Genomic DNA, 27,332 nt, shown 5'->3' on the forward strand with positions numbered 1-27,332 from the left:
CTAGTGATATATCTCATGCTCTGTTTTCCTTGGGTCATCCTTACTTCAACAGTGAGAAGAGGGAAAGCTATATAGTACATATTATTATTATTATTATTATTATTATTATTATTATTATTATTATTATTATTATTATTATTATTATTATTGAAGCATATTGGTATTAACTGTTTTCCTTATGTTAAAATCTTCTAAAAAAGAACGCCCCCCCCAAAAAAAATCACCCAAGTGATTGCTTCAGAAACCGTTCATTTTGGTGAGAATTATTTATTGTAGTCACCTTCTTTACAGATGATGACTTTGATCAGTTTGATAAGCCTGGTGCAGAAAGATCTTGGAGAAGAAGAGCTGGAGATGATGACTGGGACAGGTAGGTAGAATATTTCATGTTCAGTTTCTGTATGCTGAATTACATTGCTCTGTTTTCCTATTGTAGCATTTTGTATTCTAACTTTTAGAGCTGCTTACATTTAGCTACTAATGAAGATGTTGCTTGTTATGCATGTCATGTGTTTGTGTTTATTGTTAGCTGCATATAATTTATGACAGATGATAAAAAATCATATTGTTTATTTAGTGAAATTCTAAGGGAAGTGGTTTCTTCTTAGATTGCCAAGCTGTCTTTATAAGTGTTAAGTTCTGTGGTTGTCTGGATGATTTCAAATGCTGTACATGGATATGTTGCCTAATGTAATTGCTTGAATTTTTTTAACTATTGGCCTAATTCAGTTTAGGACACAATTTCTTGAAAATTGAAAAAAAAAAAAAAAGCTGAATTAACACAGCAGACATAGTTGGGGTTTTTAACCCTTCATGCTTTGTTTTGGAACCTAAATCACTTTTTTGTGGGGGAGGGTGAAGTGGTTATGCTGTGAGTTGTACATTTTGATCAACTATCAACTCTTACTGTGCTGCTACTTAACTGAGTCCCATCCCCCAGTCATTTAAATAATTTTGAATTTCCAGATCTCTTTGCTTTCTCAAACACAAGAGCGTGATAACAGGGTTGGAAGGCCCCTATTGTTTGGGAGTACAAATGTAACATTGTTCTTGGAAATTTTTTCCCATTACATTTTTTTTACGAATTCTTTTCCTAAAACACTTGTGTCCTTGCTACTGCTTGTGTTTAATGAGGCATGCTCATGAAATTGGAGACCAGAAGCGGCTAGTCTGACGTCTTTATCACAGGCTGTTAATTTATACATTTATCCTTATAAGTAGCACAAAGCTTGAGTTTGGGAAAATACAGTTCTGTGCTATCCTGTGAGATGACAGGGCTGATTTAGTAGTTGATTTTTGCTGAAATTTGCTTACTCTGACCCTTCTCCGAGATTATTCATTTCTCTACACAGGCAGAAAACTTTCCACTTTTTGTTGCTTTCTTTTTTATTATTATTTTCTCTTTCTCATTTGGTGAGCTGAATCTATTCAGTGAGGGGAACGTTGAGTATTGGGAGTTGAGGAAGGGGAAGAAATGGGTCTGTTTCTTCTGAAAGCAGTGAACTCTTGGATTACTTGAACACTAATTTCCTAGAATTGTGCTTTTAGAAGGACTTTTTTGTCTTGATGATGGTGAGAGTGAGTTGCCTTTGGAACTATCGCTGTTGTGTACTTTTATTCCATTTTATTATGTGTGACTTTATGGGGTATTAGATTGCAACCATTTGTTTTTGTCTGTTTCTCAAGTAGCCTAAGATCTCTTAGTATCTGGTCATTTATTTTTTTTAATTCTTTTTAATAGTCAGATCTGGTAATTCTGGTCCCTCTTCTTTCTGACAGATAACTTCAGATTTGGCTATTTTAAAAGAAGCTTTAGATAGGATGGCTTTATTGTGCAGGCTTTTCACTGTTACTCTGTTTATTCAAAAAATTACCCATGGTGATTTTTCTTCTTTTAATTTGTCAAAGAAAATATTGAATGACATTGAATATTTTAATAGGTTTTGAGGGGTATTCTGTGAAGTACTTTTAGGAGCTTCATTTATGTGCTAGCACAAATTTTTTGGACTGTCAAGTGATAAGCCAAAGCATTTGAAAATCTAGAGTACATATGCAATTACTTCTATTGACCAAATGTTTAATCATCTTTTAAAAAATAAAATCAATGGTCTTTTTTAGTAACATGTTGAATAGCCCTGACTATGTTTAGATAATTAATTTAATCTTTTGCTTTCTTCTCTATTTATTTTTGATCTGAATTTCTTACTACCTGAACTTATTCTTCAGCTTTGAATGCTGCTGTAACACGCTCTCTTGCTGTCTTTTGGAATTCTCTAGTGCAGTTTTATCAAAAGCTGTCAGTGGTGGACCATAGTGCTGGGAAATATTTTCAAACCTTTTGGTGCATTTGTCAGATTACTGGCATCTGAAGAGATTAGTGACTTTTTCCTACTTCAGTTTTGGCTCTAAATTCTTCTGAAACCATTTCTGTTACGTAGAGTTTTCTGTTTCTGAAATAAAAGGCTTAAATTCCCTTCAGCTTGCTTTTTGAGATGTATGTGTTTTATGTCCCAATTTTTGTTTAACATTGCAGTGAACACAAAAAAATGGCTATTTGTTAATGTTCAGCCATTCCTGGAACTGTTTGAGATTGGTAACTATGGACAAATACTGTGTACTGATGATAACGTCCTATTTAGTGCTGATTTGGAGTATCATCTGTTGTTTTCTAGCCCACAAGATTTTAATTCCCCCCCTGCATTATCTGTATGGGAACCAACATTGAAAGAGATGTATCTATCTGTAAAAACAACTTTTAGCACTGATTTGTGTCTTGAGATTGGCTTCCCCTTTTGCAAGTATTTCTTATGTAGTCCTAAGGAATTTTTATACATATTCTCATTCTGTTCATATAGCCCATTCTCACTTTGGGGTATTTAATTTTTATGTGCTATCTAAGGCATGTTTGGTGGTTGTTTTTTAATTAGGGTATACAGGTAGAAATAGGTTCACATTCCTGGATTACAGCTCATATTTCAAATCGCTGGCATCTCAGTATTAGGACGTGCATGTTCTAATACAGGCATTTGTTAGTAATAAGTGTTTATTATAGAAGAGGGAAGCTATTTATTCCTGTCACTAGATAATTCTTTCACTGAAGGAAGAATGAGATTAAGCAGTTGTCCTACATTTTAACTAATCTGGACTGTGTTGCATCCTGTTTATGGGACAGATGCTATGTGACAGCAGAAGTTTTGTAAGCCAGGTATTTCTATGCTTCCTGAATTCTTAGCCACACTTACAAAGATGGTAAAACACGCATTTGGTTTTGTCATCCTACAAATGCCTGCTTGACCTTAGCCTCAACTTGAGGAGGAGGAGAGAATAAAATATTTACAAAAGATCTAGGTCTAAGTGGCTCCCATGCCGACTGGCCTCTCAGTGCCTCCTTGCTGAAGTGCAGCTGAGGCCATGTGGTGATCTGTAGACCGAATCTTGCCCACAGGACATTACTGTCTTGTGTGCTTCTTCCCTGGTGAGCTGAGAAACAGCAGTTTTGACAATATGCCCAAAGGGCCTTGAAGGATCTAGAGCGAGGACCCAGCTAACCGTGGTTTAAATGCCTGCGCTTTGCCTAGGTCTGTGTGCTTTGTTATAGTTGGAGGGATGTGGAAAGGAAAGCATGTGAATGAAGTGACTATCGTTTCACTGGAAACATCTCCTTTTTCAGCTTCCCAAGTGCTTTGCTAGAAGGAAAGCTTTGTGGACACTCAGCAACAATTCTTCTTAAGTTAGTTTTTTAAGGCGCATACCCTGTATGGTGTTCGTTTCTGTTTTCTGAGATTCAGCTTCTTACATTTGTTAATGTTTTCCAGTGAACTTGATGATGACTTGCTTGGAGAGGATTTGCTAACTGGCAAAAAGGTAAGATACGTGCATTAAAGTGAATTGTTACAGATATTAAAAAGTGAATGTTATCCAACTTACCCACTTTAGTTGTTTGCTATGGCCTTTTACATATTTTACGGTCACCTGCCCAAAGCCTGATAGCCACAGGTACGTTAGATCTGCCCTGTTGCCAGAGTGCTTGGCACCCAGAGCTCTATTTCCTTTTGTGAAGTACCTCCAAGTGTGGCTTTTTAAAATAAAACTTTTAGAAAAATTATTCTTTTCTGAGATAGTATTTCTTCTCATAATACTACTCAAAAATGAGATAGTTCTCAAAATCAGTTTCTCTGTAGCTTGTATTGACTTAACAATTAAAAACCAAAACAAAAAAACAATTATGCCTCCTGAGTGCTGATTAGCATTCTGGATAATTCACTTCAGCTGCCAGCTTCCTGGCTATTAAAAATTACTCATCAAAATACCAGAAGTATTTACCAGCGAGTAAATAAAAAAACTATCGGTAGCGTCTATTAAAGACTTACTCACTACACATAATCCACTACTGCTCTGTCTGACAAGTAGGCAGAGGATTTCTCCTTCTACAGTGAGGGAAGAATATGGGAGCAGCTAGCACTGGAGAACATAAACGAGTCCCCCCATGTCTGCTGTAGACTCCTCATTCTGGTATCTATTTCCAAAATTGAACTCTATGAAAAGAACTAAACATATGTTTGGATTTGCCAGGTATCTACAGGAGAAGGTAGGGCTTCCATTTGGGAAATCAAAACCGGCTGGTACCTCTTTCTCCACTTGGTCTGCCAAACAAATTCATTTGGAAAATAGTTTTTAAAGTTTTAATTGGAGGTGAATAGGTTCATTAAGAAACCCAGATCTGGTAAAAGTTGAGTTTTAATTGATGCAGGTTTTTTTTAATAATCACACTCTAAATGTTGGCAGTTAGCTTCTTGAAATTAATCTGTAAGTAATCCCTATTAAAGATAGGAAGTTCCTTTGTCTCATGTACTGATTTAAAAAAGAAAATAAATTTCCAGGAGGATAGGGATTGCAGATGTGTGTTATGCAGTTATCAAAAATACAAGCACTGAACATTGCATACATCTTTGTAATTGAAATATGAGTTGATAAAGCTACTTACCTTAAAATAAAATCTGTGTGAATACTAACCAATACTATATTTCTCCAATGTATTATGCGTTCTTGAGCTTTTTCTATTCTTGTTTTCAGTCTGCCGTATTACAGGGCTTTGAGCAGTATCTGTGGGTATGGACTCATATGGCAGAGTAATAGATTTCTCAGGAAGTTTTCCCTGAGCTATTTAGGCTGAACTTGCTTCTACTTAATCTTATCCCAGTACTTTTAGATAAATCTACCCTTGTTATAACCTTTCTGCCCCTATTACTTTAGGGGATGAAAATAATGTTGCTGAGCAAAACTGCAGTTATCTCTTCCTAATGGGTAATTATTTAAGAAAAAAAAATAAATGCAACAACTGTAAGTATGATAGACAAATGAGGGGGAGTTCAGAAAAGGCGTGATATTTTCTTCTACTTATTTTTTTCTCCACTTGCAAACTAATTATAGTTTTAAATTTTTTTCATATCATCATATTCTTCCCTCTAGAGTCTCCTAAGTATCTCTGGTCTCTAGAAACTGCAGTAACTTAGTGCCTTTTCTTGACTTGCCTAATGCATCAAGGTCACAAGGCAGCGCACTGAAGTTAACTTACCTTTCTTTCTGGTATTTCTTAATTGAGTTGTCATCTTTGGCTATATTTGAGAATGCATCAGTGAAAAGTATTGATAGTTAAGCAAATTGGAGTTTTGTAAATTTACGTAAGACTGTCAAACATTTATTTTTAGACTGTTGTCTTGTGTAGTATATTTTTTTTCATCAAATTAGTTAATTTCATGGCATGTATGGTCAGATGCGTTCATTAAAAAATACTTAGTGTTCAGAAGTTTCAGTAGTTTCAGTACCTAGTTAAAAGTTTATATCCTTTTTTATGTTCATGATTGACTTTTTCTGAAACCTAGAATCAGTCAGACTTGTCAGATGAAGAGCTGAATGATGATCTTCTGCAAAGTGACAATGAAGAGGAACAAGATTTTGGGTATTTCTTTTCTAAATCTTGTGTTTTGGATAACTCAAAGCTAGTAATGACTACTACTACTGATAATTAATAATGGCTAAGCTCAAGTTACTGGTATATACTTAAGATAGTTTTGCTTTTTACCTAGCCAACTACTTAATTTTATATATATTTATATGTTTATATATTTTTATATATATAATGTGTTCAGTAGCATTGTTAGCATTTCATTAATTTTTTTAAATTCAAATTTAATAAATTTAACTCAAATATATTAAAAATAAACTTGTAAAGAAGAAAGAGTGTGATCTATGCACTTAGAATTATTTGTAAATACTTACAGGGCTCTTGTGCTGTGCCGCCTTGGTATCACTGTAGGCTTCCTTCTCCTGTAAAGTCCTTTTCTGCCGTATTTCTTTTAAAAATTTATCTTAGCTCCTGAGACCCTAAGGAGGGGAGCTCCCTAGTTCGTAAAGCTTGATTTGTGGCCTAAATATTTGTGTACAATTACACAGCAGAAAATTTTGTACAGGGTTTATAGGCTTGAGCAGGTACTTCCATGGGAGATTACCAAGGATCCTGCCCTGTGAATCCTCTGTGGGGATACAGCTCCACAACTGAATTATGGACATTACAGATCAAAATGAGCGTCTTGACATTTTTGCTTTTCAAGCTGGATTGAAGGGGGAAGGAAGATGCTTGTGATGCAATAGCACTGCTGCTTTTAATGGCCTGTGTGTTTTGCCAACTTTTACTTGTTGCATGCTATGCAGGCATGTCTTCCAAAGGGATATGAAAAAAGATATATGTGTAGCATATATATATATATATATATCTCTATATATATATCTGTGTTGCTCTGAGATCTCCTTTCTGTCCTTGGCTAGAATTAGGAAGAGTCTTGTCCCTGTGTTTGATGAGGATGTGGTGAAATACCTCAACCATCAATCCCTCCACTGGCTGCTGTTCTGCTCCCTGCAGGAGTGAGGGCTGGACTGTTCCCTTCCAAATGGGGAATCTGGGTTACAGTCCTTGCTGTTTCTTCCCTGGATTTCCTCCTTGTGAGCCCTGGGCAGCAGGGATGGTTATGTGACTGCAGGAGCGATGATAAAGTATCTGAAGTGTGATAACAGTGCTCAGTGGAAGCAGGTTTCTGTAGACAAGTCTTGCATTTTTAGCAGTTTTATTGCCAGAGAGTGGGAGCCTTGCTCCACTCCTTTTCCTCTCCCTCCATTTCCATTCAACTCATTTATGCCTTTGCAGTTGGAAGGATAATGATAATCCTGCATAATGTCTTCATTTTCGTGTTAAATCTTCTCCATCTTATAGATGCAAATAGCTCAAAGCTGCCTGGATCTCATTCCTCCAAACTTAGAAAAATAGTGAATAATAAGAATGTAATTACATTAAAAAATAAGAATAATTTAAAAAAAAATCTTTGTTTTCCTTATACTCAGAGCCCTCAAATCAAGAAGAGCTTTCCCCCCCCTGCATTTCTAACTAGTCTGCAGTTGGTTAGTTGCTCTTTTATGTGTTGATGGCACTGGCTGTTGTAAACAGTAAATTCTGAGTTTTGCTTTTCCTCCAGATTATAAACTTGCCAGTTTCTGTATTGATTGTTTTTTGCCAGTGTGCTGTTACTAAATTTAGAATAAGTCTTAGGCATTTAAATAACAGTTCTTTACTATATATCTTGCATGATTTCAAGTAGAACATTAAATCTGGCATAAAAATGTAAGTTTGAATTAAAGATAATCACGAAGGAACAATATTAATACATTTAATAAAAGGTAATTCACTAGTTTATTCTGAAATATTGAGAAAACAGATGCAGTTATAGTAGTTTTATGTATTTTTTTTGTTAGTCTTGGAATTAAAATTGAATCCAGTCTGCTTTGGTTTCCAAGCAGGACTTTTGCCAGTTTGACCTGCTAAACCATCTGGGTGGTTTGATTCCCCTGGTCAAATAGCCTGCAGCTGGTGATAAGCTGCGGTACAATATGCATTACGAGAATATGGCATGGAGTCAAATAGTGCGTGAGGTATAATTTTGTCGACCAACTTAGAGAATTTTTATTTGTTGGCTTTGTTTTTCTAAATCTTTGTGAGTAGTTGACTGTTATGCTTCAACCTCTGCGTTTTTTCCCCCCCTCTATGCCCTAGTTCTCACGGTGTCACAGTCAGCCTTAATGCTACGTCTGGCATACTTACATCATACGACCTCTCTGAGGCCATCAGTGATCCGTCAATAGAACATGAGTCTGAGTATGACCAAGGGGAAGATGAAATTGTTTATGACAAATCTGAAGAACCTGAACTATATGCTTCAGAGTATGCAGAGGAAGGACATTATGAAGGCAACGATCCTGAACTGACAGAAGACCAAATAGAATATGGGGAAGAGCCTGGAGAAGAAGATGAAGTGCTAGACCTTGAAATCAATGAACCCCTGGATGAATTTCCAGTGAGTTTCTTTCTATTGTATCTTCAAAGATAACATTGCTTCACGTGCATAGGGTTTTAGACTGATTTGAAATCTGTTTACTTCCCTAGGGAGGAGGGGAAATTAGACCTATTATCACTGTCTGCCAGTTTCTTTATCTAGGCTGTGACAAAGTTTGTGTTGACAGCTTGTTTGGCGGTAGGTAATGCTCTTTTGTCATGCCGCAAGGCAGTTGAGAATCGTGACCTTGAGGATTGTATCCTTAAGGAAGAAAACAGCTTTGTGTGGTGGAGATACACTGCCAATTGTTAGAAGTACTTAATGCAAAAGCTTTTATCCAGGCTTTAGACAAGATCTGATAAAGTCCTTCGAAGGTGAAAAGATTATTGACCTGCTAAAGACATCTTTAAGGTGCTAATATCCCAAAGTGATTGATGTCCTGCTTCATCCCTTTTGTAACTGAGAACTGTCTAAACCTGAATAAAGAGATTGGAGGTTAGTTCAGAAAATGTCACCTGCATAATTCAATATAATTTAAGCAGTGTATTAGAGAACATGCACTGGCTTTAATTGTTAGCGAAATGATTTAATCTTAATTAAAACTGTATGTGATCAGTGAGGTGTTTTAAAATACAAGCAAACTTAAAAGTTTTGCTCATCATTTTATGTTCATAATTGTTCAGAATTGAACCCATTCATGTGTAAGCACTTACAGAGTGCTTTAAGAAAGTTTGTGGTTCTGTTGGGGTAAAATCTGATGTTAATGTATATGTACTATAGATGCATGTTCCCTTTAGTAAGAAAGTACTGTGGTATTTGCTTCATAAATTTGTAATCAAAGGTTGTAGACATGTAGAAGTAAATGGGATCTTTATGATGACGTTGCTGGGATCTGAATGTAAAGTGTTTTGGTTATGCGTTTGATAATACTGAAATTGTCTAGTTAAAAGCCCTGTTGATTATACCTGACATGGTATATCGCTTATAATTGACTGTTCCGATAGATACAAAACTCCTCTTCCAGTTTTGGAAACAGTAATGATGCATACAGACCCCATCTCTGTAGAGTTGGTCTGTATCTTTTCACCTTCCTGTGTTATTGCCTTAGGATGAAGATTACATGCAATCATATAATGAGCAAGGAATGGAAGAACCAGAAGAATATACAGCTGACGAGGAGCTGGAAGAATCCCAGGCAATAACAAATGAATCAGAAGAGGTATGTTATGAATTTAGTGGAAACTTAAAATAACTAGTTGTTTCAGAATTTGAATTTGTAGAATTGTCCCTATTGCCGAGTAAGAACTGATGCAACTTTGCATCAGTGTTTAATTACTGGTGGCATTACTCTTTGTATAAGATGAATTATGATAGCATCTATATTGTCAGATACATCTGATCCCTTTTCCCTCTTGAAATGAAAATCATAAGGGAGAGCTCAAAGTGTCCATGCTCAATCTTAGCTTCAACATTCAACACTTCAGGGGCCCTTTTGAGTAGGAGAATGATAATACTGCTTGCTGTCTGTTAAATCTCTAATAGCTATGGTGCCTCACTTTCCACATGGATAATTTGCTGCTGTTGGCAGTGTAGATACAGTTCTTGGGTATCCTACTTTGAGCAGGAGTGTGAGCACAGCAAGTTCTGTATGTTAGAAAGACAAAAGTCAGATTGTTTGTTGTTTGGAAGTAAATCGTGCTGGGATTGAAACTTATGTGAAGTTTATCTTAATTCTTCGATTAGGAAAAAGTGTAAGTTCCTTTATTTGCAAGGAGAAAGCTTATGCCAAAAGCTGTCAAGCATTCACTAGTTATAGCCTGGAACAGTGGTATCATACCTCTTATTAGTTTGCAGCAAGTTTTTGATGTGGGATTTTTTTCCTTTCCCCACCAGGAATCTGTATTAATATTACTTTTATTCCAGTTCTTAATTAAATAGGATTGAATGGATTACCTGTTGAGAAGTGTAGTCATAGTGTGTTCCCTCTTTGGAGCTTTAACTCATCAGGAAATTAATTCCTCAAAGACACAGCAGCATTCTTCTATGAAGTTCTAACAAATGGGTGTGCTCCGATACTCTAGTTTTATCAAACTTACTATTATAAAACAACATTCTTTGGTAGGTGAAGAGAGATGCATTGAAAGGGGCCACCTACATTGTTCAGTCTTTGCTCTTGCAAACATGAGATCTCACACCAAATATACTTCAACGTAGTTAATTTTCTATTTCCTGAGGATTAAATCTACCCTTCCAAAGAACTGTGAAACACTTAAACACTTTTAATTCATTCACTAGACTATATACAGTTTTCCTTCTGGTGTTTTGAGAGCAGACATGCATTTGTGTTATTGGCAGCCACAGTCTGTATAAGACAATGAAAGCACCTCACATACTGTAAAATTAACTAGATAGCTGAGGTTCGCTGTCAAACTTGCTGCTTTAAAAAGCATGGCTTTATTTTTAGAGTATGAACTAGTGAGAATTCTGTAATAGTCATGTTGTCTAAATTTGTCTGATTCAGAATTAAATTCCTTTCTTTCAAAAGATAACATTAATGCAAATTTTTAATTGATTTTGTTAATAGAGCTTTTAGAGAATTTGTTCGTCATGTAATGTGAACATTTTGGCCATGTCTTTATTCAATTAATCTAAATTCTGGCTTTATTCTGATGGCTTGCAGGTTACCACAGGTTTCTTGTTTCCAAAATAGTACCATCTTCTTCTTCCTTTATTATTTCCTGTGTAGCTTATTCACATTTGTTGGTAGGCTCACAGTTGCACTCTCCTGAATGAGAGTACTGCCACAAGGGATAACCTTTGTAGAGTTCATTATGTGGCTAGATGCATGTCTCCAACTCTGAATAGTTCTGTTCTTTTTTTGAGTATTATATAACAGCACTCCCCCTTAACTCTCAGAACATTCACTGCTTGTATAACAAGGGTAATTGTTGGCTTTCTCCTGTAGAAAATGCACCACAAGAATTGAGCTGTAATAGGTGCAGTACAAATAAATAGCATTATTTCTTGATTGAAATTTAGCATCTGAGTAACTTAGAGTGAGCCGATAGAGACAGGTGTTTGGTGGTGTTGTATTTTAAGCAGTTTACACATTAAAACCAAACAAAGCTGCTTATATTGCATGAAGAGGTGGTGTAAACCAAGAGAAAAGCTGACTGGCTGGGGAATTGGAACATGATGGGAAGAAAACAGTAATAAGGGAAGTGACAGACCTGTTAAGAGTGGCACTCAGGTGGGAGGTGTGAGTAAGAGGCAGGAAAAGTTTGTGTCCTTGGCAAAATCAGGTCCAAGGCATGCTTTTTCACTTGATATTTAATTTGAAATAGTGCTTAGAACTTGGATTATGAGTAAATAACAATGAGAGGAGCTTCCTTGAAAAATGTGGCAATGCTTCAGAAAACACTTTTGCCTTCCTAAGGTACAAAGCAAAACCCAATACCCAGAAGTTGCAGCAGCAAATAGATGTGGTAAAACTGTCAGTTACATGAGTTATCACATCCAAAATATTTTGAGAGGAATAGTGTCACTAATTATTTCTGTAAAATGTTCATAAAAATGTAACCTGCTGAAGTTAGAATTCATAACTTTTTTTTATATATGGAACTAATCTCCTGTTAAGTCTATGATAGGGAGTTTCTCATTGCATAAATTTAAACCATTTCTTGGGTTACGCTGTTAAGAAATGATGAGGACTTTAATCAAGAAAACATGTCATGAACAAGTGCTGCATACTGGTTTTCTTTTAATAGTATACAACTTGGAAAAAAAAAAAAGCCAGTGTGTCTGAGAGATTGTTCTATCTGTGTTTAGTCAAAAGTTACACATCTTAGTTCTTTTGTTGAAGGTTTTAGACAATACCTGTCAGCCTGGAGGAAAATGATGAAAAGAGCGAAAATCAGAACAGTCAAGTTTAAAATGTGTCCTAGAAGCTCTTAGGTTTGTTTTTTATTCCCATTTTTCATCTGTGAAGTGGAGGTGCCCTTGGAATAGGTGTAACATCCTCTTATCTGCTCTCTGTTATTTCTTGATCCCTTGGGACTGAGCAATTGCAGCTGCTTCAGTGTTAGCCCCTGGTAGAAGCCACCACTGCTTATTTTCTAGCTAGTTAAGAAAAGTTCTTTGTTTCACCTTCACAGTGTTTCACCTGGAAGGGATCTGGTTTAATGTTTACAACACTTAGCTGTTTTGTACCTCATAGTGCTCTCTGGCACAAAGCTCTCCAGCACGCTTGACAGTCTGATGTTTAGGAGGATCCTGTGCTCAGATCAGCATTTATTGCGCTGACAAGTGTTTTCTCCTGCTTTCCTTGGGCTGTGTCTTCTATCAGCCCTGCAGCTGCCTGGGAAGCTGTTTGGGGCAGGAGCACTCACTCTGGCTCCATAGGAGATCATAACCCAGCACTGGGAGTTCTCGTCAGTGACTGGGATTTGTGGCATAATTATTTAATGCGGATTGCAGAAAACTCTGACCTTGCAATGGAAGAAAGGTCCTTATTTTTCATCATAAGGAAGAGTCAGCAAAGCTCTCTGGTAGCTTTGTGCAGGGAGTCATAATGGGAAATGTTCAGCTCCCTTTGAGGAGAGCTGCTAAGAAACCTCTGCTGGCTAGTCCAGTCAAGTGACCTCAAATGACTGTTCAAGGACTGTTTATGTATATTCAGAGGTACTAATCGTTAGCAAGTATTAAACAGAATCCTGTAAGTACCAGTATGTATTAATTCTGTGTCTGCGCTTGTGTCTTTTCCTGTGTACATTTCTTTTGAAACATAGAATCCATTCATATACTATAATCTTGGCAGAACAACTCATCCTGTTAGGCTGGAAGTTGGAAAAGGTGGTATAAAGAAATCTTATATGCTACACCTATTGAACAAATTGCGGAGGAAGGGTGGATACTCCTACACAGCTCGAATAACCTTTCCTGGAGCTGTATGTGGAGAACATATAGTTGATTGTGAGACATGCTTGTGTCTCCGTTGCAGCTAAAATGAATTCCCCAATAATACATTCCCCAATAATACTTGGACATGGGTCAGTTATCATTCTCAAGCATTGCCTTTGCTTGGTGCCTGCTTTTTCATTAGATCTTTTGATTTTTTTTTTTTTCTTTAATATTTAATGCTTGTACAGCTGTTGTTTGTTAATAGATGCCTGAGCATTATACTGATGAATAAAGTGAGTTAGACCCAGAAGACTACAGAATCAGCATAAGTGGCTCAGAATAGAATAGTGCTGGTCTAAAAAAGTTTGAGAAATGTTTGTTGTTGTTGCATAGGAAACTAATTGTGGTGTAGTCTGTTACAACTTTGCGTGGTGTGTTGGTTGTTTTTTTGTTGTTTGAGGTTTTTTTAGAATGGATATATTTTTTTTTTCCAGCATGAATAATTGTCAAAAGGCAACAGAGTTTCCACAGGTATATTCTGTAGTATTTCATTAAAGCATTGCAAAATTTTTCAGGACAATGCAGACTGCATTTACCTTTCTAGTCCTGATTCTGCAGCCTGAGCCACATGTAGGACCTTGCACGAGTAACTTTTGCACTGACAGATGAGATTACATGACTGAAACCAGTCTTTGAATAAAAACTGGAATTCCAATATAGCTTTTAAGGGGCATGGTCATAGAGAGTGGATGTGTCTGGTGTTTATGCTCTAAAGTAGAGCAGGAGGCTCAGTGTAGTAAGAGGGCATGTCTCAAGCATTGAGACAATAAAGTTATGGGGTTTTACTATATTTAAAATCTAGATTTGATAGAGATACTGCTACTGCTTTCTCTTTTGGGAGCCCCTCTTTTGAAAATAAAATGCTAATCCTGTCTTTCTCCTTTGTTTTTGTTTGTTTTGATTAAACCACCTTAACATCTCTTTCCTTGCTAACATCCCTCCTCTGTTCCGTGAGTTTCAACTGCCTGTCCTCAGAGGTGCTTTGATTATACATAGATATGTTAATCAGACCAGGTGTTCTCAATTTGGGTTTGCTTTTGAGGTTTGGTTTTCTTTCAGTCTTGAAGTATTTTTTTTTTTTTGCCTGCTATCCTGTCTGTTGTTTTTAACTGCATTTTTGATATGGTAAAGTCATTATATAAAAGCAGATATCTTTTTAAAATGTAAGCCTTGCAGCTTTTTGTTAGCTTTGGCTATTCTCTTAGCTATATCTTGAAGCATTTTTGTGAGGTCAGGAAATGCAGTGCTTCAATGTTTACCTGGAATGGTTAAAACATATTCTGAGATAAAGAGATTATAAAATGGAAATAACTTGGGACCAGTAGCCCATTAAATCCCACTAAGTCAGTCTACAGGTCATTTATTTACCACACCAAAGATGGAGAAGTTTTGAGCATGAGTTTATATGGTATGCTGTCTTTTAGAGTAGAAATTGTCTTGCCAAATCCTGTCTCTGATCTTCCTTCCCATGTTTCTTCTTGATTTTGGGTGAAGTTTGTGTCCTAAATAAGGACATTTACAATCTCATGCAAAATTCTGCCATTAATTCTTTTTCTTGACTTGTGACTTAGTGTCTGTCCACTTGACCAACACACCTTTTGCTTACAAGTTACTGCACCAATCTGTATAATTAGAAGATTAAACCATTTTTTAGATATTTCATTTATATATTTTATTTTTTAACTGCCCTCAGGCAACATAGGAGTTATGAAGCATTTGATGCCTTTACAAAGAAGCAAAATTCCTGTGCAGGCTCTAGAAGATGAGCAAGTGGGCTTGTACAAGGAATAACCAAAGACTTTATGGAAAATCACACTATATTAGAACACCTCTAATTTTCAACTCTAGAAATCAAATATAACTTGTATAATTTTCTGAACATTAATTTTATTATGCCCGCACAGGAAAATGAAATGGATTTTTTTGTTTTCCTACTTCTTTTAATTTGAGGGTTATGTTTTCACTTTGGACATAGTTTCATCTAAATAAATGTTCTGTGTTAGAGAACTAGAAAGTAAATGAGGAAAAGGGAGTAGCATTCCAATATACAAATTTAGTATACTAAAATTTTATCCAGTCCTGTTCTACATTCTCCAGTTGCTGATTCAAAACTGGGAAATACTCAAGGAGTAGAAAAAGTAAAGACAAGTACAGTTATACATACCTAGAGAAATAAAACTGAGATGTAAGGCTATCTCTTTTTTTTTTTTTTAACAACATGCTACTGATGATTGTTAATAAATAAAATAAATGTTAGTGGTTTTATATTGCTTGAGTCTGGTAGTATCCCAAGTTTAAATCTTAGTCAATTCAGTGATAAATTGCCACTCTGTGTGCAAAAGTAGCTACTGATCAGATGGTGGTTCTAAATGAAGTTTCCGTGTTTCCTTAAAGATTGCAGCAAAATGAATTTTCTCAATAGATTTAAATATATAATTTATTACATGCTTCATATATTCGTATTTTTAAAAAGTTTACCAAACTCTTGAATGTTCACAGAATAATGTATAATGCCAGCAAAATTTGTACAAAGGGGCTTTTAAAGAAAGCTTTGTCTTTTGACACTCACTGATCACAACAAAGTAGATTTTTCAGTTTGCATGTCCTTTGTATTTTGTGATTCAGGCAGCTATTGAATCTCTGGAACTTCAAGAAGAAACAAAAGAAGAATCTGATGAAGAGGAGGATGACGACGAAGAGTCTGGACGATTACGTTTCAAAACTGAACGGAAAGAAGGAACGATAATTAGGCTCTCAGATGTGACAAGAGAAAGGAGAAACATTCCAGAAACTTTGGGTGAGGTTTTGTGACACTGAACTATTTTGAGGAGCTGTAATAAATGAAAGTAAACTCAGGCCTGCTAAAACTTTAAGAAAAGAGTTTGATGGCAAAAGATGGAACAGTCACCTTCTTAGACTGGCCTATATCCACGTTGACCAAAGTAATGGATAGTCTGTTGCAGTATGATTAGGGTCTCTCTCCTTGGGAATAATATCTAAATGTATCATGTTTTGAAAAACAGCGCAGTGTTTTTTCACTGAGACTTTTGTGGTGTCTTTAAAAGCTTTCCTGTTTTCAAGCAGCAGCTATCTGCTCTGTGCTTCACTACATATCGTAGTGGAATACATTTTTAAGGAATTCCTTTGGACTTCCATCCTTGGGAGATTTTTTCAGTTGATAACACAAATCTTGTTACTTGTTTTCTACTGTGAAATACCTGCGTGTTTTGATGTTTTCCCCCAGGAACATAAGTGTGCTGTGAATCTGTTGTGTTCCTGCTGCTGGATTGGCCTAGAGAAATTGTAACTTGCTTGGGAGTGTGTTAGAAAAATATGGAAACGCATGTTTTCTGGGTTCAGCTTTTCTCACGTGGAACAATCTGGATCTCTTATACCACCTTGATTCTTTAGGCAGTGTCCAAAAGGGTATATTTCCTTCGTATTTGAGTAGCATAACCCAAGTGTGTGTTTCTAGGAAGACTACTCCATGTAACTAATGAATTTGCCAGTGCTAATTCAGAAGAAGCGGTATGTTTGCAACTTCATTGCAGCCACTCTGGTTTAGTCTATAAATAAAATCACACTGGTTTATGGTTTTGAGAGTTAACTTCAAGACACCCCTTATGTACCCTGAGTACCCAAGAAGCTGATACTGGTGTTTTTAAAGATCTCTGGTTTATGCATGTCCTGTGAGGGGCATGTTTGTCTTACAATGGTGGTATTAATAAATAATAATAATAAATCAAATTTAATTTCTGCCCATCTCCGTAATATCACCTTTTAAGTTTTGCTTTCAGAAGGGTGTACTGTTCTCAAAATTTTGCTACTGAACCAAATATCAATTCCAACTATGGAGAAAAAGCCCTGATCTTTTGAAGAGAATCAAGATATGCAAGGGAGGTGAACTGGTAATGGAGGTAAATTGTCAGATACTATTGGCTAATTGTCAGATACCACTGGGAGAAGAGGTATTTTTTTATGATACTTCAAGTTTTGCCAGACTGTAGGGATGAATTCTTCATAGGATTGCTTTAAGATGGATTTCATGCAGTGTGAGCTTGATATCTAGGTGCTGCTTCTTTCCTTCCAGATGAGTCAGTGTCTTTGAGACAACAGGGCATTTTGGAGTTATGTTCCCAGAGAACATACCTGGGTTATTGGAACTCCTGATGAAATTTTCTTCTTACCTTAAAAGCTTTGCTTTGTAAAGGATGTTAGTTCTAAGGATTTTTCTCTTGACTTGCATAGCCTCCTAATTCTTTAATTCATTTGCAAGGAACTTGGGCTTTTACTACTCCTGCAAAAATTGAGAAGCCTTAATTCTGTAACAGAGATGTTGTGGCTAAGAGGACTTGTTTGTGAGCAGCAAAGAGTCAGCTGCAAAGGCTGAACCAGACTTTGACAGCGGTGTTCACATAGGCCATGTCATCCTGTGAGTGAGATGTTGGTGCCTGCTTTTGAATCAAGATCGTTCTCATCTGTTGTTCGTATTTAGCAAATACTTCTTCTTACTTGCAACTTTAGGCTATTAAAGGTCTTTATTCAGCATTGTTTTAATAATCAGAAATTGATTCTAATTAGAATAAGACTGAAGGGAACCCTGTAGAGGCGCAGACCTAGTCTATATGGGCAAGGGATATTTTAGCTGAGGTACATTCCAAATGTATTTTCAACCATAAAACCATATTTCTACATCCCACATATAGACCATATGTTATTTATACAAGAGGTTCTGGTGGCCTTACAAAACAGATTATTTAAAAAATAAGAGTGCACTGGAATAGCTAAATCTCTGCATGTAATTGCAAGGTAAACGATAGTTGCATGCGTTTTCATGTTTCTGTGGATTTACTCTAGTTTAAAATAGACAAGACCAGCCAACGAGCAGAAAATTTATAGCAGAGTTTGACTGTTAAAGGAGCAGTAATTCCAATTGGACTTATTTTTAAATGTAATTTTAAGTGATTTGAGATATAGCTCTGAGATACAAGGAGAAGGTGATGCTAATGTGGATGAGTCTATAAACTAATGAGCTTTTTTTTGAAACTAATCTTTGGCAAAAATACAGTGTTGCTGTTGTGAAATAGTTTCTGTTCATACCAGTTTTTCATGTTAATTTGTTGATAAAGAGACCAAATAATGGACCATGTGGTGGAAAGCTAAACAGCAAAAAATAGTTGGTTTTTGCATATAAGTATCTGCTTGCTTTTGATATTATAGAGCAAAATTTTACAGATGCTACTGATTTAAAAAAGAAACTTCATTCCAGAGCTACATCTCCTTACTTTAAAGTCTGAACATAGTTGAGAAAACACTTAAAGAGGAATTAACATTTCAGTTGAAGTTACAAACGTAATTTCCATCCTGTCACATTTTCGTGACCTTTTGTGACAGCTTGTCTCTATTGGAGGAGTGCATTCTTACTTGCTGATTAAAGATGTCATTTGAAACCATTTTATTACCAGCAATAGTGAAATTAATCTTGACACTTAGAGATACCAGAAAAATAATTGCTGATGCACTGCATTAACTGTGTGAGAACTGTACGGTCAAGATGAGAAGTGTGTGTTGATAAAAATGCGTAAAAATATAGTGTTCTCATTAATGTAGCTGAGATCTTTCCTAAATATAATGTAAGTAGTGGTTTTGAGAAGTTTGAAGGAGGGGTATTGTAGGATAACTGCCCAATTGATTTCTAGAGGTACTGAGTTTATCGTCTTTGAGAAATATATAACTTCAGTGCAGGTATTTGATGTCTTCCCAGACTTGGATTTGCTATTACGCTCTGGATTTAGTTACCTGTTAAGGAACGTGAAGAAGAAAAATGGCTTTGTTTGGCATCACCAAACTATTCTCTCCGTACTTAATTTAAAACAAAACCAAACCCCTACATTTCTGCAGAGCCATTTGCAAAGTAGTAACAAAAATTACTGGATGTGCTAGTACTTCTTGTTACGTCCTACTTAGTTGGCTTCTGTTCACTCTGATAATGAGTGGCTGAGATTTTGGGCAAAAGTAGGAAATCAAAATGAATGGTTTTACTGTTGCCCTGTTGCACTGTGTGCAGGTTGCAAGTCTGGATGATGGGGAGAAAAAAAGTTAGAGGAGGACATTTGCTGTGTCTCTCAGTTTAAATTGCATATGTATGCAAATGAAAAAAAAGTATATATATGTACTTTTTTTTAGTAGCTGTTTGGGAATGTGATTTATGTTGTGAATCTGTAGATAATTCAGGATAATAGGGATTCTGGGATTCTCACACCTTGGGATTTGAAATGTTGTTGCTCTCAGGGAGCCACCCCAGGCAGATGTAGCTGCAGAGACCTGTGCTGGGGGTTGGCACAGGCAGGAGCTGGTCAGTGACCGCGTGTGGCAGCACCCTGCACGCTGTGCCCAGGGGACGCGGCAGCACCCAGCCTGGCCCAGGGTGCTTTGTCACAGCGCACACGGGCTCTTAGCCAGGGAGAAGCAGTGGGCCTTTTCATGTGAATACCTAGCTGTGCTGTGGAAGAGTCTAGGGGGCTAAAGACGATCTCTTCTTCCTTTGCTCCTCACCTCTTCTCTGGTTAACAGTCGTGTCTTGCTTTCAGGGAAGACAGGAACTATTTTCCTTGCTCCCCTCCCTGCAAAACCATCTTCCATGCTGTCTCCTCGTTCTCTGTATGTGTGGCACGATGCTCTCAAATTCAATAAACAGCTCACCTAGTAATTGACCTGACTGTATAAAATATACAGGCGGGCTGCATGGTGACTGACAGCAATATAAAGCACTTGCGGTATTCATGAGTTTAGTTCACTTCATGAGTTCTCACTTTTGCTGTCTGTCTCTGAGACTCTGAGCCTGCAGTTTTGTCTGTAAGCAGAATACTTCACAGATAGGACAGGGTTGCCTTCAGTGGCATGTTATGGGGGAAGTATGCTTGATGTTAATGTCGTCATTTTTTTAAAATCAAGTGGTTATATTGTACTTCTGTGGTCATAGATATAGTATGAATGTAATGATGTTGGCTGCAGTGAATTCATGGCAGTTTTTGTTTTGGCTGGAGTGTTTTTTCCAAGGTCTGTGTTATATATAGTTTTACTTCTGGCTGATAAACTGAATACATGGACCGTGCCTTTAAAGACACAGCCTGCAAGATTTTAGAACATTTGTGTAGATGGATTAGGAAAACAATTTATTAGTTTTCATTTTAAGGAGAGTGAAAAGCACCTGCACATGGAAGATCATCAGGACTGATTTTTCCCTGGATGCTGTCATCCCTTCCCCAAGCTTAATCAACACAGCCCTCTTAAGTTGTTTAGTTTGCAGCAGCCCATTCTTCCTTCTAAAGTTGTCTCTTCCCAGGTTCATTAAAAATTGCTTTCCTCGCATGTGAAACAGCACCTTATCATCTTGAGTGAGTATCAGTGGTAGGTATTCGTTGCAATAACTGAACTTTGCTTTCCAAGCTACCTTGCTGAGATCAGGATTGCAGTGTGGAAGATGGCAGAAAAATTGCCCTGCCTTTCCTATTCACGGAGAAGAAAAAAAAAGGGGGTGGGGGGGGAGGGGGAAGAAACCTTTCCGGCTGGCAGCATGCCCCATGCCCAGGATGCTGGCTCTGCTCTGGTTAAAGCAAGTAAAGCTGTTACTTTGTGACTTAGTGGCACCATTTCTGTGTAGATGTGAGCTAGTGGTCTTCTTTTTCCTGCAGACCAACTAAGAGCCCATGTTAATCCTTTCACTCTTGCAAACCTGTGAAGACAATGAACTTTCTGCAGGTGTGGACAGGAGAGAGGCTTGAAATCAGAGCTCTTATTTTTCCTATTAAACTAAATTTTTTTCATCCCTGACAGTTGAGGATGGATGAAGTGGTTGTTTTAGTTGCATCTAATGCTTTTGATTGCTTTGGACGAGAGTACATTTGTCTTAATTTTCCTCAGAAATCCATAGTGTGCATGTTTAATACCATACTAAGACTTGAGGGAATGTGATTTCTTGCCCCTTTCTGAGCATGCTATGAAATTTTCCTGATAAAGCCTGATTGTCTTGGGCTCTGCTGGTCTCTGGAGGCAGGTGCTAGGGCAAAGGTAGCATTTCATAAGAGTATCTGGTGTGATTGCAAATTAAGGCTTTATGCCACTTAATTGAGTGTCAGAGGGATGAGAGAAAAGGAAGTAGAGAAACTTGTCTCATCACGAACATGCAGAAATGACATAGAAAATAAATCCTGGGCTTCTTGGAGTCTGTCATGTTTACCGTGTTCTTGGACAGCGGATTCTAAACTTTTCTTTTAAAAACCAAAAAGCCTCTGCTTTCTGGAGGTGCCGAATACCTCTGAAAACTGGGACATGCAAATTTACAGTCTTTGCAGCTTAGTTGTGCAGGTAGTTTTTGTAGCCAAGTAAGAACAGCTGCCGCGGTGGGAATGTGTGGCACTCACCCTTTTCTGCCCTTCTGTCAATCCTCAACTTCAAAGACTAATTGAGATTACTTAGGAAGATGTTTAAGATGGTGATTTAAGTAGCTTTGGCTTTTGGACTTGTAAGAAATTTAAATAGTTTTCTAATAGGTTATGAAGTGATGTGGAGATGTCGTAGCAGTGTCTCAGCTGCTGGATGCAAACTATTTTTATTCTGATCTTCAGATATTATAGCCACTATGTGTAATATTAGCAAGTAAAAACACTTTGTCCTGAAAAGTTGTCCCTCTAACTAGTCGCCTTAAAGAGCAAACTTTTTAGATGGAAGACTGAACATCTTGCAATAATTACCATTTATATGAACTCAAAATATGTTTTTATGTGTAAGGAGTGTAGTTTAGTTTAAAGTAGTTTAATTTTGCTGTGTTAGAGGCAGAAGACAATTTTAGAGGGTAACAAGGGATCTGACTGGCACATGGCAAAATCCCATGTTTGGGTTACATTTTTCCCCTTTAACTGAAACCTGCTAGGTAGCATTGCCCATACCGTTGTGGTATGTTTACTGAAGTTTGGTGTAGACTTTCTCTGCATTTTCAAGTAATTGGATTACCTGGGCCTGTTACTGCTTGGTTTTTTCTTAATGCTATCAGCATTGTCTCAGGTTTCAAGGAAATTTGCCAATCTTCACTGAGTACCATCTGTTCTGTGGTGTTTACCTGTGATGCATGTTGGGTGGGTGTTATCAGTGGCCTTGTATTTGACTTGACCTGAGCACCGATTTTGAAGTGTGCTCTCTCTTCAGTGGAATTATCACCTGTAAAGTACAGTCACTTCTTAAACCTCATATAATAGAATAAATATTAAGTAGTTATGTATTAGAAAAACTCTTCAGCAACCAGAAAGTTCTCCTTTGGAACAGGCCTATGTAAAAGAATCTGGCGAATAAAAGCTATTTATATGAAAGACTCAACATATCCTTTACAGTGAAGTTTACTGTGGGTTTCATTGTATTGTTTGACATCTCTGCAGATAAGCGAGATGTTTAAGATAACACAAATGTAGGAGGAGCCACAGCCTGCTCTTGCAGCATAGGGTAGACTTCAATAGCATTTAAAAACAAACCAAAAAACCAAACCCAAAACCCACAAACAACCAAAACAAAACCAAACAAACTTCTTCCTGTTTGTTTCGTTTACCTGCTTTTTTTCCTGTGCAACAGACAGAAATATCTGTGTGCTTTTTCCTTTTAAAGATGCCTTTAATGAAATGTTAACATGCCACCTAAAGGAGATCAAAGTGCCTGCAAATTTTGTTAGTTGCAAATCTTATGTTAGTTGCAGGGATGTGTCTATAGTTCTAGTGATGTTTTCTTCATGATGTTTTCCATCTTTTCAGCATGAAGCTAAAATATTTTTACCCTATGTCTCTCTTTTAACAGAACTTTCTGCAGAAGCCAAAGCAGCATTAATGGAATTTGAAGAGAGGGAAAGGCAGCTTAAACAGGGCCGGTATGGCTCAAGGAGAGGAGGGCGAAGAGGAGGCTCAGTTATGTGCCACGGAATGGGAGAACAAAGGAGAGACAATAATGATAGGGGAAGAATGAAGGATCACAGGCCTGGACTGCTGCCAAACCAGCCATCGACAATGGTACCTTTTAATCCTTAGTATTCTTTGAACATTCTTTCAGGAAATGATGGAGAAATGCATTCTAAATCATGAATCTTTACAAAGGTGAAGTACATACTCCAATGTGCGCTTTTTGCTCTTTCAGGGCACTGTTGGGTAAGATGGACTTTGCGTAACATGGTGATTGTGAAAGTATGTGCTTAGTCCTGCTACCGGCCTCAACTTGAGGCCTCCATATGAAAAATGGATTTTGACTCGTACAACGTAATCAGGCTTACCTACTGGTTTGCATAAGGATACAGGAAAAAGTTCATTCCTCTGAGAAGTCTTCTACAGGCAACATGGAAACGTGTTTGGTCCTACATTATTAATAGTAATCTAGTTTAAAGAAAATATGATTCTGTAAAATATTTCTTGGGTTTTGTCAAACTAATATTTTTGCTGATACTTCTAAAATAAAAAAATCGTATACCAACTGTGGAGGCAAATAAAACCATAGGAAGGTGATCACCACTAGATAAATTAGTATCTTGGGATTTCAGATGAAATTTGTCTTTGTTACTCTTTTTTACCCCCCCCCCATGTTTTGTGTCACGTACTGGAAGATGGTACTTTTTCCATCCAAAAAAAACCAACAAAAAAACCCCCCAAACAAATCACAACAAACAACCCAGCAAGTGCGTGATTAAGACGTAGCCCACACTTGTTTTTGTTAAGTGCCATAAAATGTACTGGAAGCTGAGATTGTAGAACAAAGCCTATGTATGTCTTTGCAGGACAAGGTCATCTGTATTAAACAAAGGGGATTTTTTCCAACTGCAGTAACTGTAGGTGCTGAGTACTAGCCAGAGTCTGTGGATATCTCAGCAGTTGAGAGCCCTGCACTAGAATATTTTGTGCTTTTAGAACAGCGAAGGTGGAATATTTTTTTTTCTGTATTGCTGCAGTCTTTGCTAGCTATTTTGCTATTAAATGTTGTAAACATTTTTGTGTTCATCACAATATCTTGTTCATACTTTATAGCTACTTTGCTTTATGTATATGGCTGCTGAAAAAATGTCACATCTTTGTTACTAAAAGGTTGTCCATTTGGGACTCTTCTTGCAGTACCATTTGGAAGTTACTGGACTAGGACTGATACCTAGTATCAGTGAGCTTAGAAGCAGGAGAATGTTTCTGAAAGGAAATGTTGTGGGTTTTTTTTAATTATAACTGATTTTGGCCATTTGTGTTTGAGAATGTTGAGCAGCAAGAAACTTTCTTTGTTACAAAAGGTACCTTTGAAAGGTATCTTTAAAGTTTTGTGTGTTTTTTTTTTTTCTTCAAGCAGTGTAGAGATGTGGGCTACACTGATATCTTAAGAATCCAGCTTAACTTGTGTTTTGACATTTTCTGCTACTGTTAAGTTTGTTTTCTCAGAGGGGCTCTTCTATACAGGAGGCAAAGTGAGTGGATTTGTTTTGATACTAGGACTCAGATTTCTGGTGATTATCACATATACGTGGTTGCATTTAATGACAATTTCCAGTGACATATGCAGAACCCTAACATAGGAAACTTGCTAGTTTCACTGTTGAAATTAAGTGAATGAATATCTGCATTCTCTATGTGCTTCCTTGCTCTTCACTGTCCTCTCCTTCCCATGAATGTCTTCAATTATTCCTTTGCTTTCCTGATGGTGCTTAACAGTTCAGTTGACGATATAAGAAGTTTTTGTGTTCATATTTGGCCTTAGTTGTTCTCCAAAGGTGTTTTGGTTTTGTGCTGGTTTATGTCAGGATATTTTAACTTTAAAGCCTATTGACTTTATTCTTTTGTCTGACTTTAGACTCATTCACAGAGGTTAATTCCAACACACCAGCAACCTGTTAGGAGTCTGTTCCAGCATCACCAAGAGCAGCACCAACAACAACAGCAACAACAGCAGCAGCAACAGCAGCAGCAGCAGCAGCAACAGTTACAATCTCTGCTTCCTTTACAGCATCAGCATCATTCTTCTCCTCCTCCAGGGCTACATATGCCCCCTCAGATAGAAACGCCTAGAATAATGATGACTCCACCTCCAGTGACACCTCAGCAACCGAAGAACATACATATAAACCCACATTTCAAGGGGACAGTAGTGACGCCTGTACAAGGTCAGCTTTCTGAATACCTTCCCAGTCATGTGAACGTGACTCATCTTATTCTTTGCTAGAGATGCAACAGTTTGTTTGTTTATCACTTCATGAAATTGTGCTTCAGGCTGATATTTTTTCCTTAAGCGTGAAACAAATGTTTTGCCTGAAGTAAGATGTAACGTTGTTCAACTGCGGCCAGCTGAAATAGTAAAGCCATTCCAACTTCTTTGTCATTTTTGTTACTCTACTGTAAAGTCTGCAAAGAGCAGTAAAAGTGAAAACTGAAAAGAGAATGTGCTTTTTAAAAGTAGCAAATGTCAGTTGTCATGACTAGGTAAGTACTGCAGTTTATTATTTCCCACATCATTCCAGCTTCAGCCAAGCATTCACAGAATGACCACCCACCTATTTCAAGTGAGATCACACCAAGGCGCTCCTTGCACTGTAATCTCTGGGAAGGGGACCAACTGCTGTCCTTACTTGACGAGATACATGCCCTCAGTTCTCCTTTCAGTGCCACATTTGTGATTGTTTGATTCACAGCCTGCTGGCATGTCTTTTCTGTAACTTAACACAAGCAATCTTTAGGCTACACTTTTTAGGGCAGCTCTCAGCAGAGCTGTTAACATTACTCCTTAGTTAGGAAGTGTTTAATCCCTAAGAGGATAAAAGAGACACTACATACCTTGATTCTGTTGCGACTAGACAAAGTGAAGAAATATATATGTTTTTATACATATTTACCATTAGGGTTTCTGTATTTTTACCCCCTTCAAATCAGCAGAACTCCAAGCCAGTGCTATATTTGTTTCATTTATTTGAAAGGTAGGGATTTGGCAGGGTAGGGTATTGCTAATTGATAGACATCTATTAGGCTTCTCGCAGTTGGCTTCATAGTAGCTGTGTTGTAGAGACTCTTTTGCATTTTCCTGTCTAATAAAATCAGTGCTTCCCACCAAGTTATGCATCAGGACAGATTATCTGGAAGCAGTCCAAACAGTGCTTTGGTCTTGGATTTATTCCTTCTGTGTATTTTCCTAACATTTCCAAAGCAACAGTTATTGTTTTGCTGCCTCTTCTCTCTCCCCGTGAGTCAACAAATATTCTGCATCTGGGTGAACAAGTGTCCTCCTAATGCCAGCAATGGCTACTGAGGATTTTTACTTTTGCCTAAAGTCAAACGGGTGCCAGTGTATTTTCTTTCTTTTGTCTGAAGTTTTTTCACTTTATCAGGTGGCTTCAGGCTTGTCTGAGCCTGGGTATTCCAGGTCCCTTGCTTTACCTTGAGCATGGTCTATTTTCGTATCTTCACTTGCAGATCCTCGTTTTAACAAAGTTGTGTACCTTCCTGCATGTTAGATGATCTTCGATATTGTATTTGTAGTCTTTATTTTAGGTCTTGTACTTGCTGACTTTGTGTGCACATTCATTTCTAGACTGGTAAAAGTCTAGTCATCCTCTCAGAATGAGCGGCCCTGGAGAATGAGGGATCCATTTTTTAGTGGTCCAAGACCTGTATTTCAGAGAGGAAGATCTTTGTGTATTGATGGCAGCTGTTTCATGTGAAATACCTTTGTGCCATCCATTTTACTGAAGGACTCCTTGGCAAAACTACTGAATATTTCTGCTAATAGCTGTGCAGTGTACCACTAAACACAATCTTTTAAATCGCTGTAGAATTTTAATCTTATTGATTAGAGAGCATGTATGGGGAGCTGAGTCTTCTGCAGTGACTGAGAGTGGTGGCCATGTCAGTCTTTTTGTCAGCAGCAGTACAATTACGTTACATGAAAGTGTATGTTTGAGTATCTCAGGAAAATATGTAGGAATTCAGTAGTCTTCTT

At 37.3% G+C, this 27,332-nt stretch overlaps 1 protein-coding gene across 6 annotated transcripts in view; it reads left to right on the forward strand.

The window, feature by feature from the left end:
- Nucleotides 1-27,332, forward strand: part of RBM33 (RNA binding motif protein 33) — a 100,089-nt gene that overhangs the window by 10,604 nt on the left and 62,153 nt on the right. For 5 of the 6 annotated variants that reach the window (XM_065628251.1, XM_065628252.1, XM_065628254.1 and 2 more), the window contains exons 2-9: nucleotides 292-370; nucleotides 3,816-3,864; nucleotides 5,883-5,959; nucleotides 8,102-8,402; nucleotides 9,490-9,600; nucleotides 15,966-16,137; nucleotides 23,181-23,389; nucleotides 25,197-25,506. In XM_065628251.1, the coding sequence (XP_065484323.1) occupies nucleotides 292-370; nucleotides 3,816-3,864; nucleotides 5,883-5,959; nucleotides 8,102-8,402; nucleotides 9,490-9,600; nucleotides 15,966-16,137; nucleotides 23,181-23,389; nucleotides 25,197-25,506 (1,308 nt within the window). The remainder of the gene's footprint in view (nucleotides 1-291; nucleotides 371-3,815; nucleotides 3,865-5,882; nucleotides 5,960-8,101; nucleotides 8,403-9,489; nucleotides 9,601-15,965; nucleotides 16,138-23,180; nucleotides 23,390-25,196; nucleotides 25,507-27,332) is intronic. The other variant, XM_065628253.1, reaches the window with a different exon arrangement.

Source organism: Caloenas nicobarica, chromosome 2 (genome assembly GCF_036013445.1).
Source record: "Caloenas nicobarica isolate bCalNic1 chromosome 2, bCalNic1.hap1, whole genome shotgun sequence".
NCBI classification, from domain to species: Eukaryota; Metazoa; Chordata; class Aves; order Columbiformes; family Columbidae; genus Caloenas; species Caloenas nicobarica.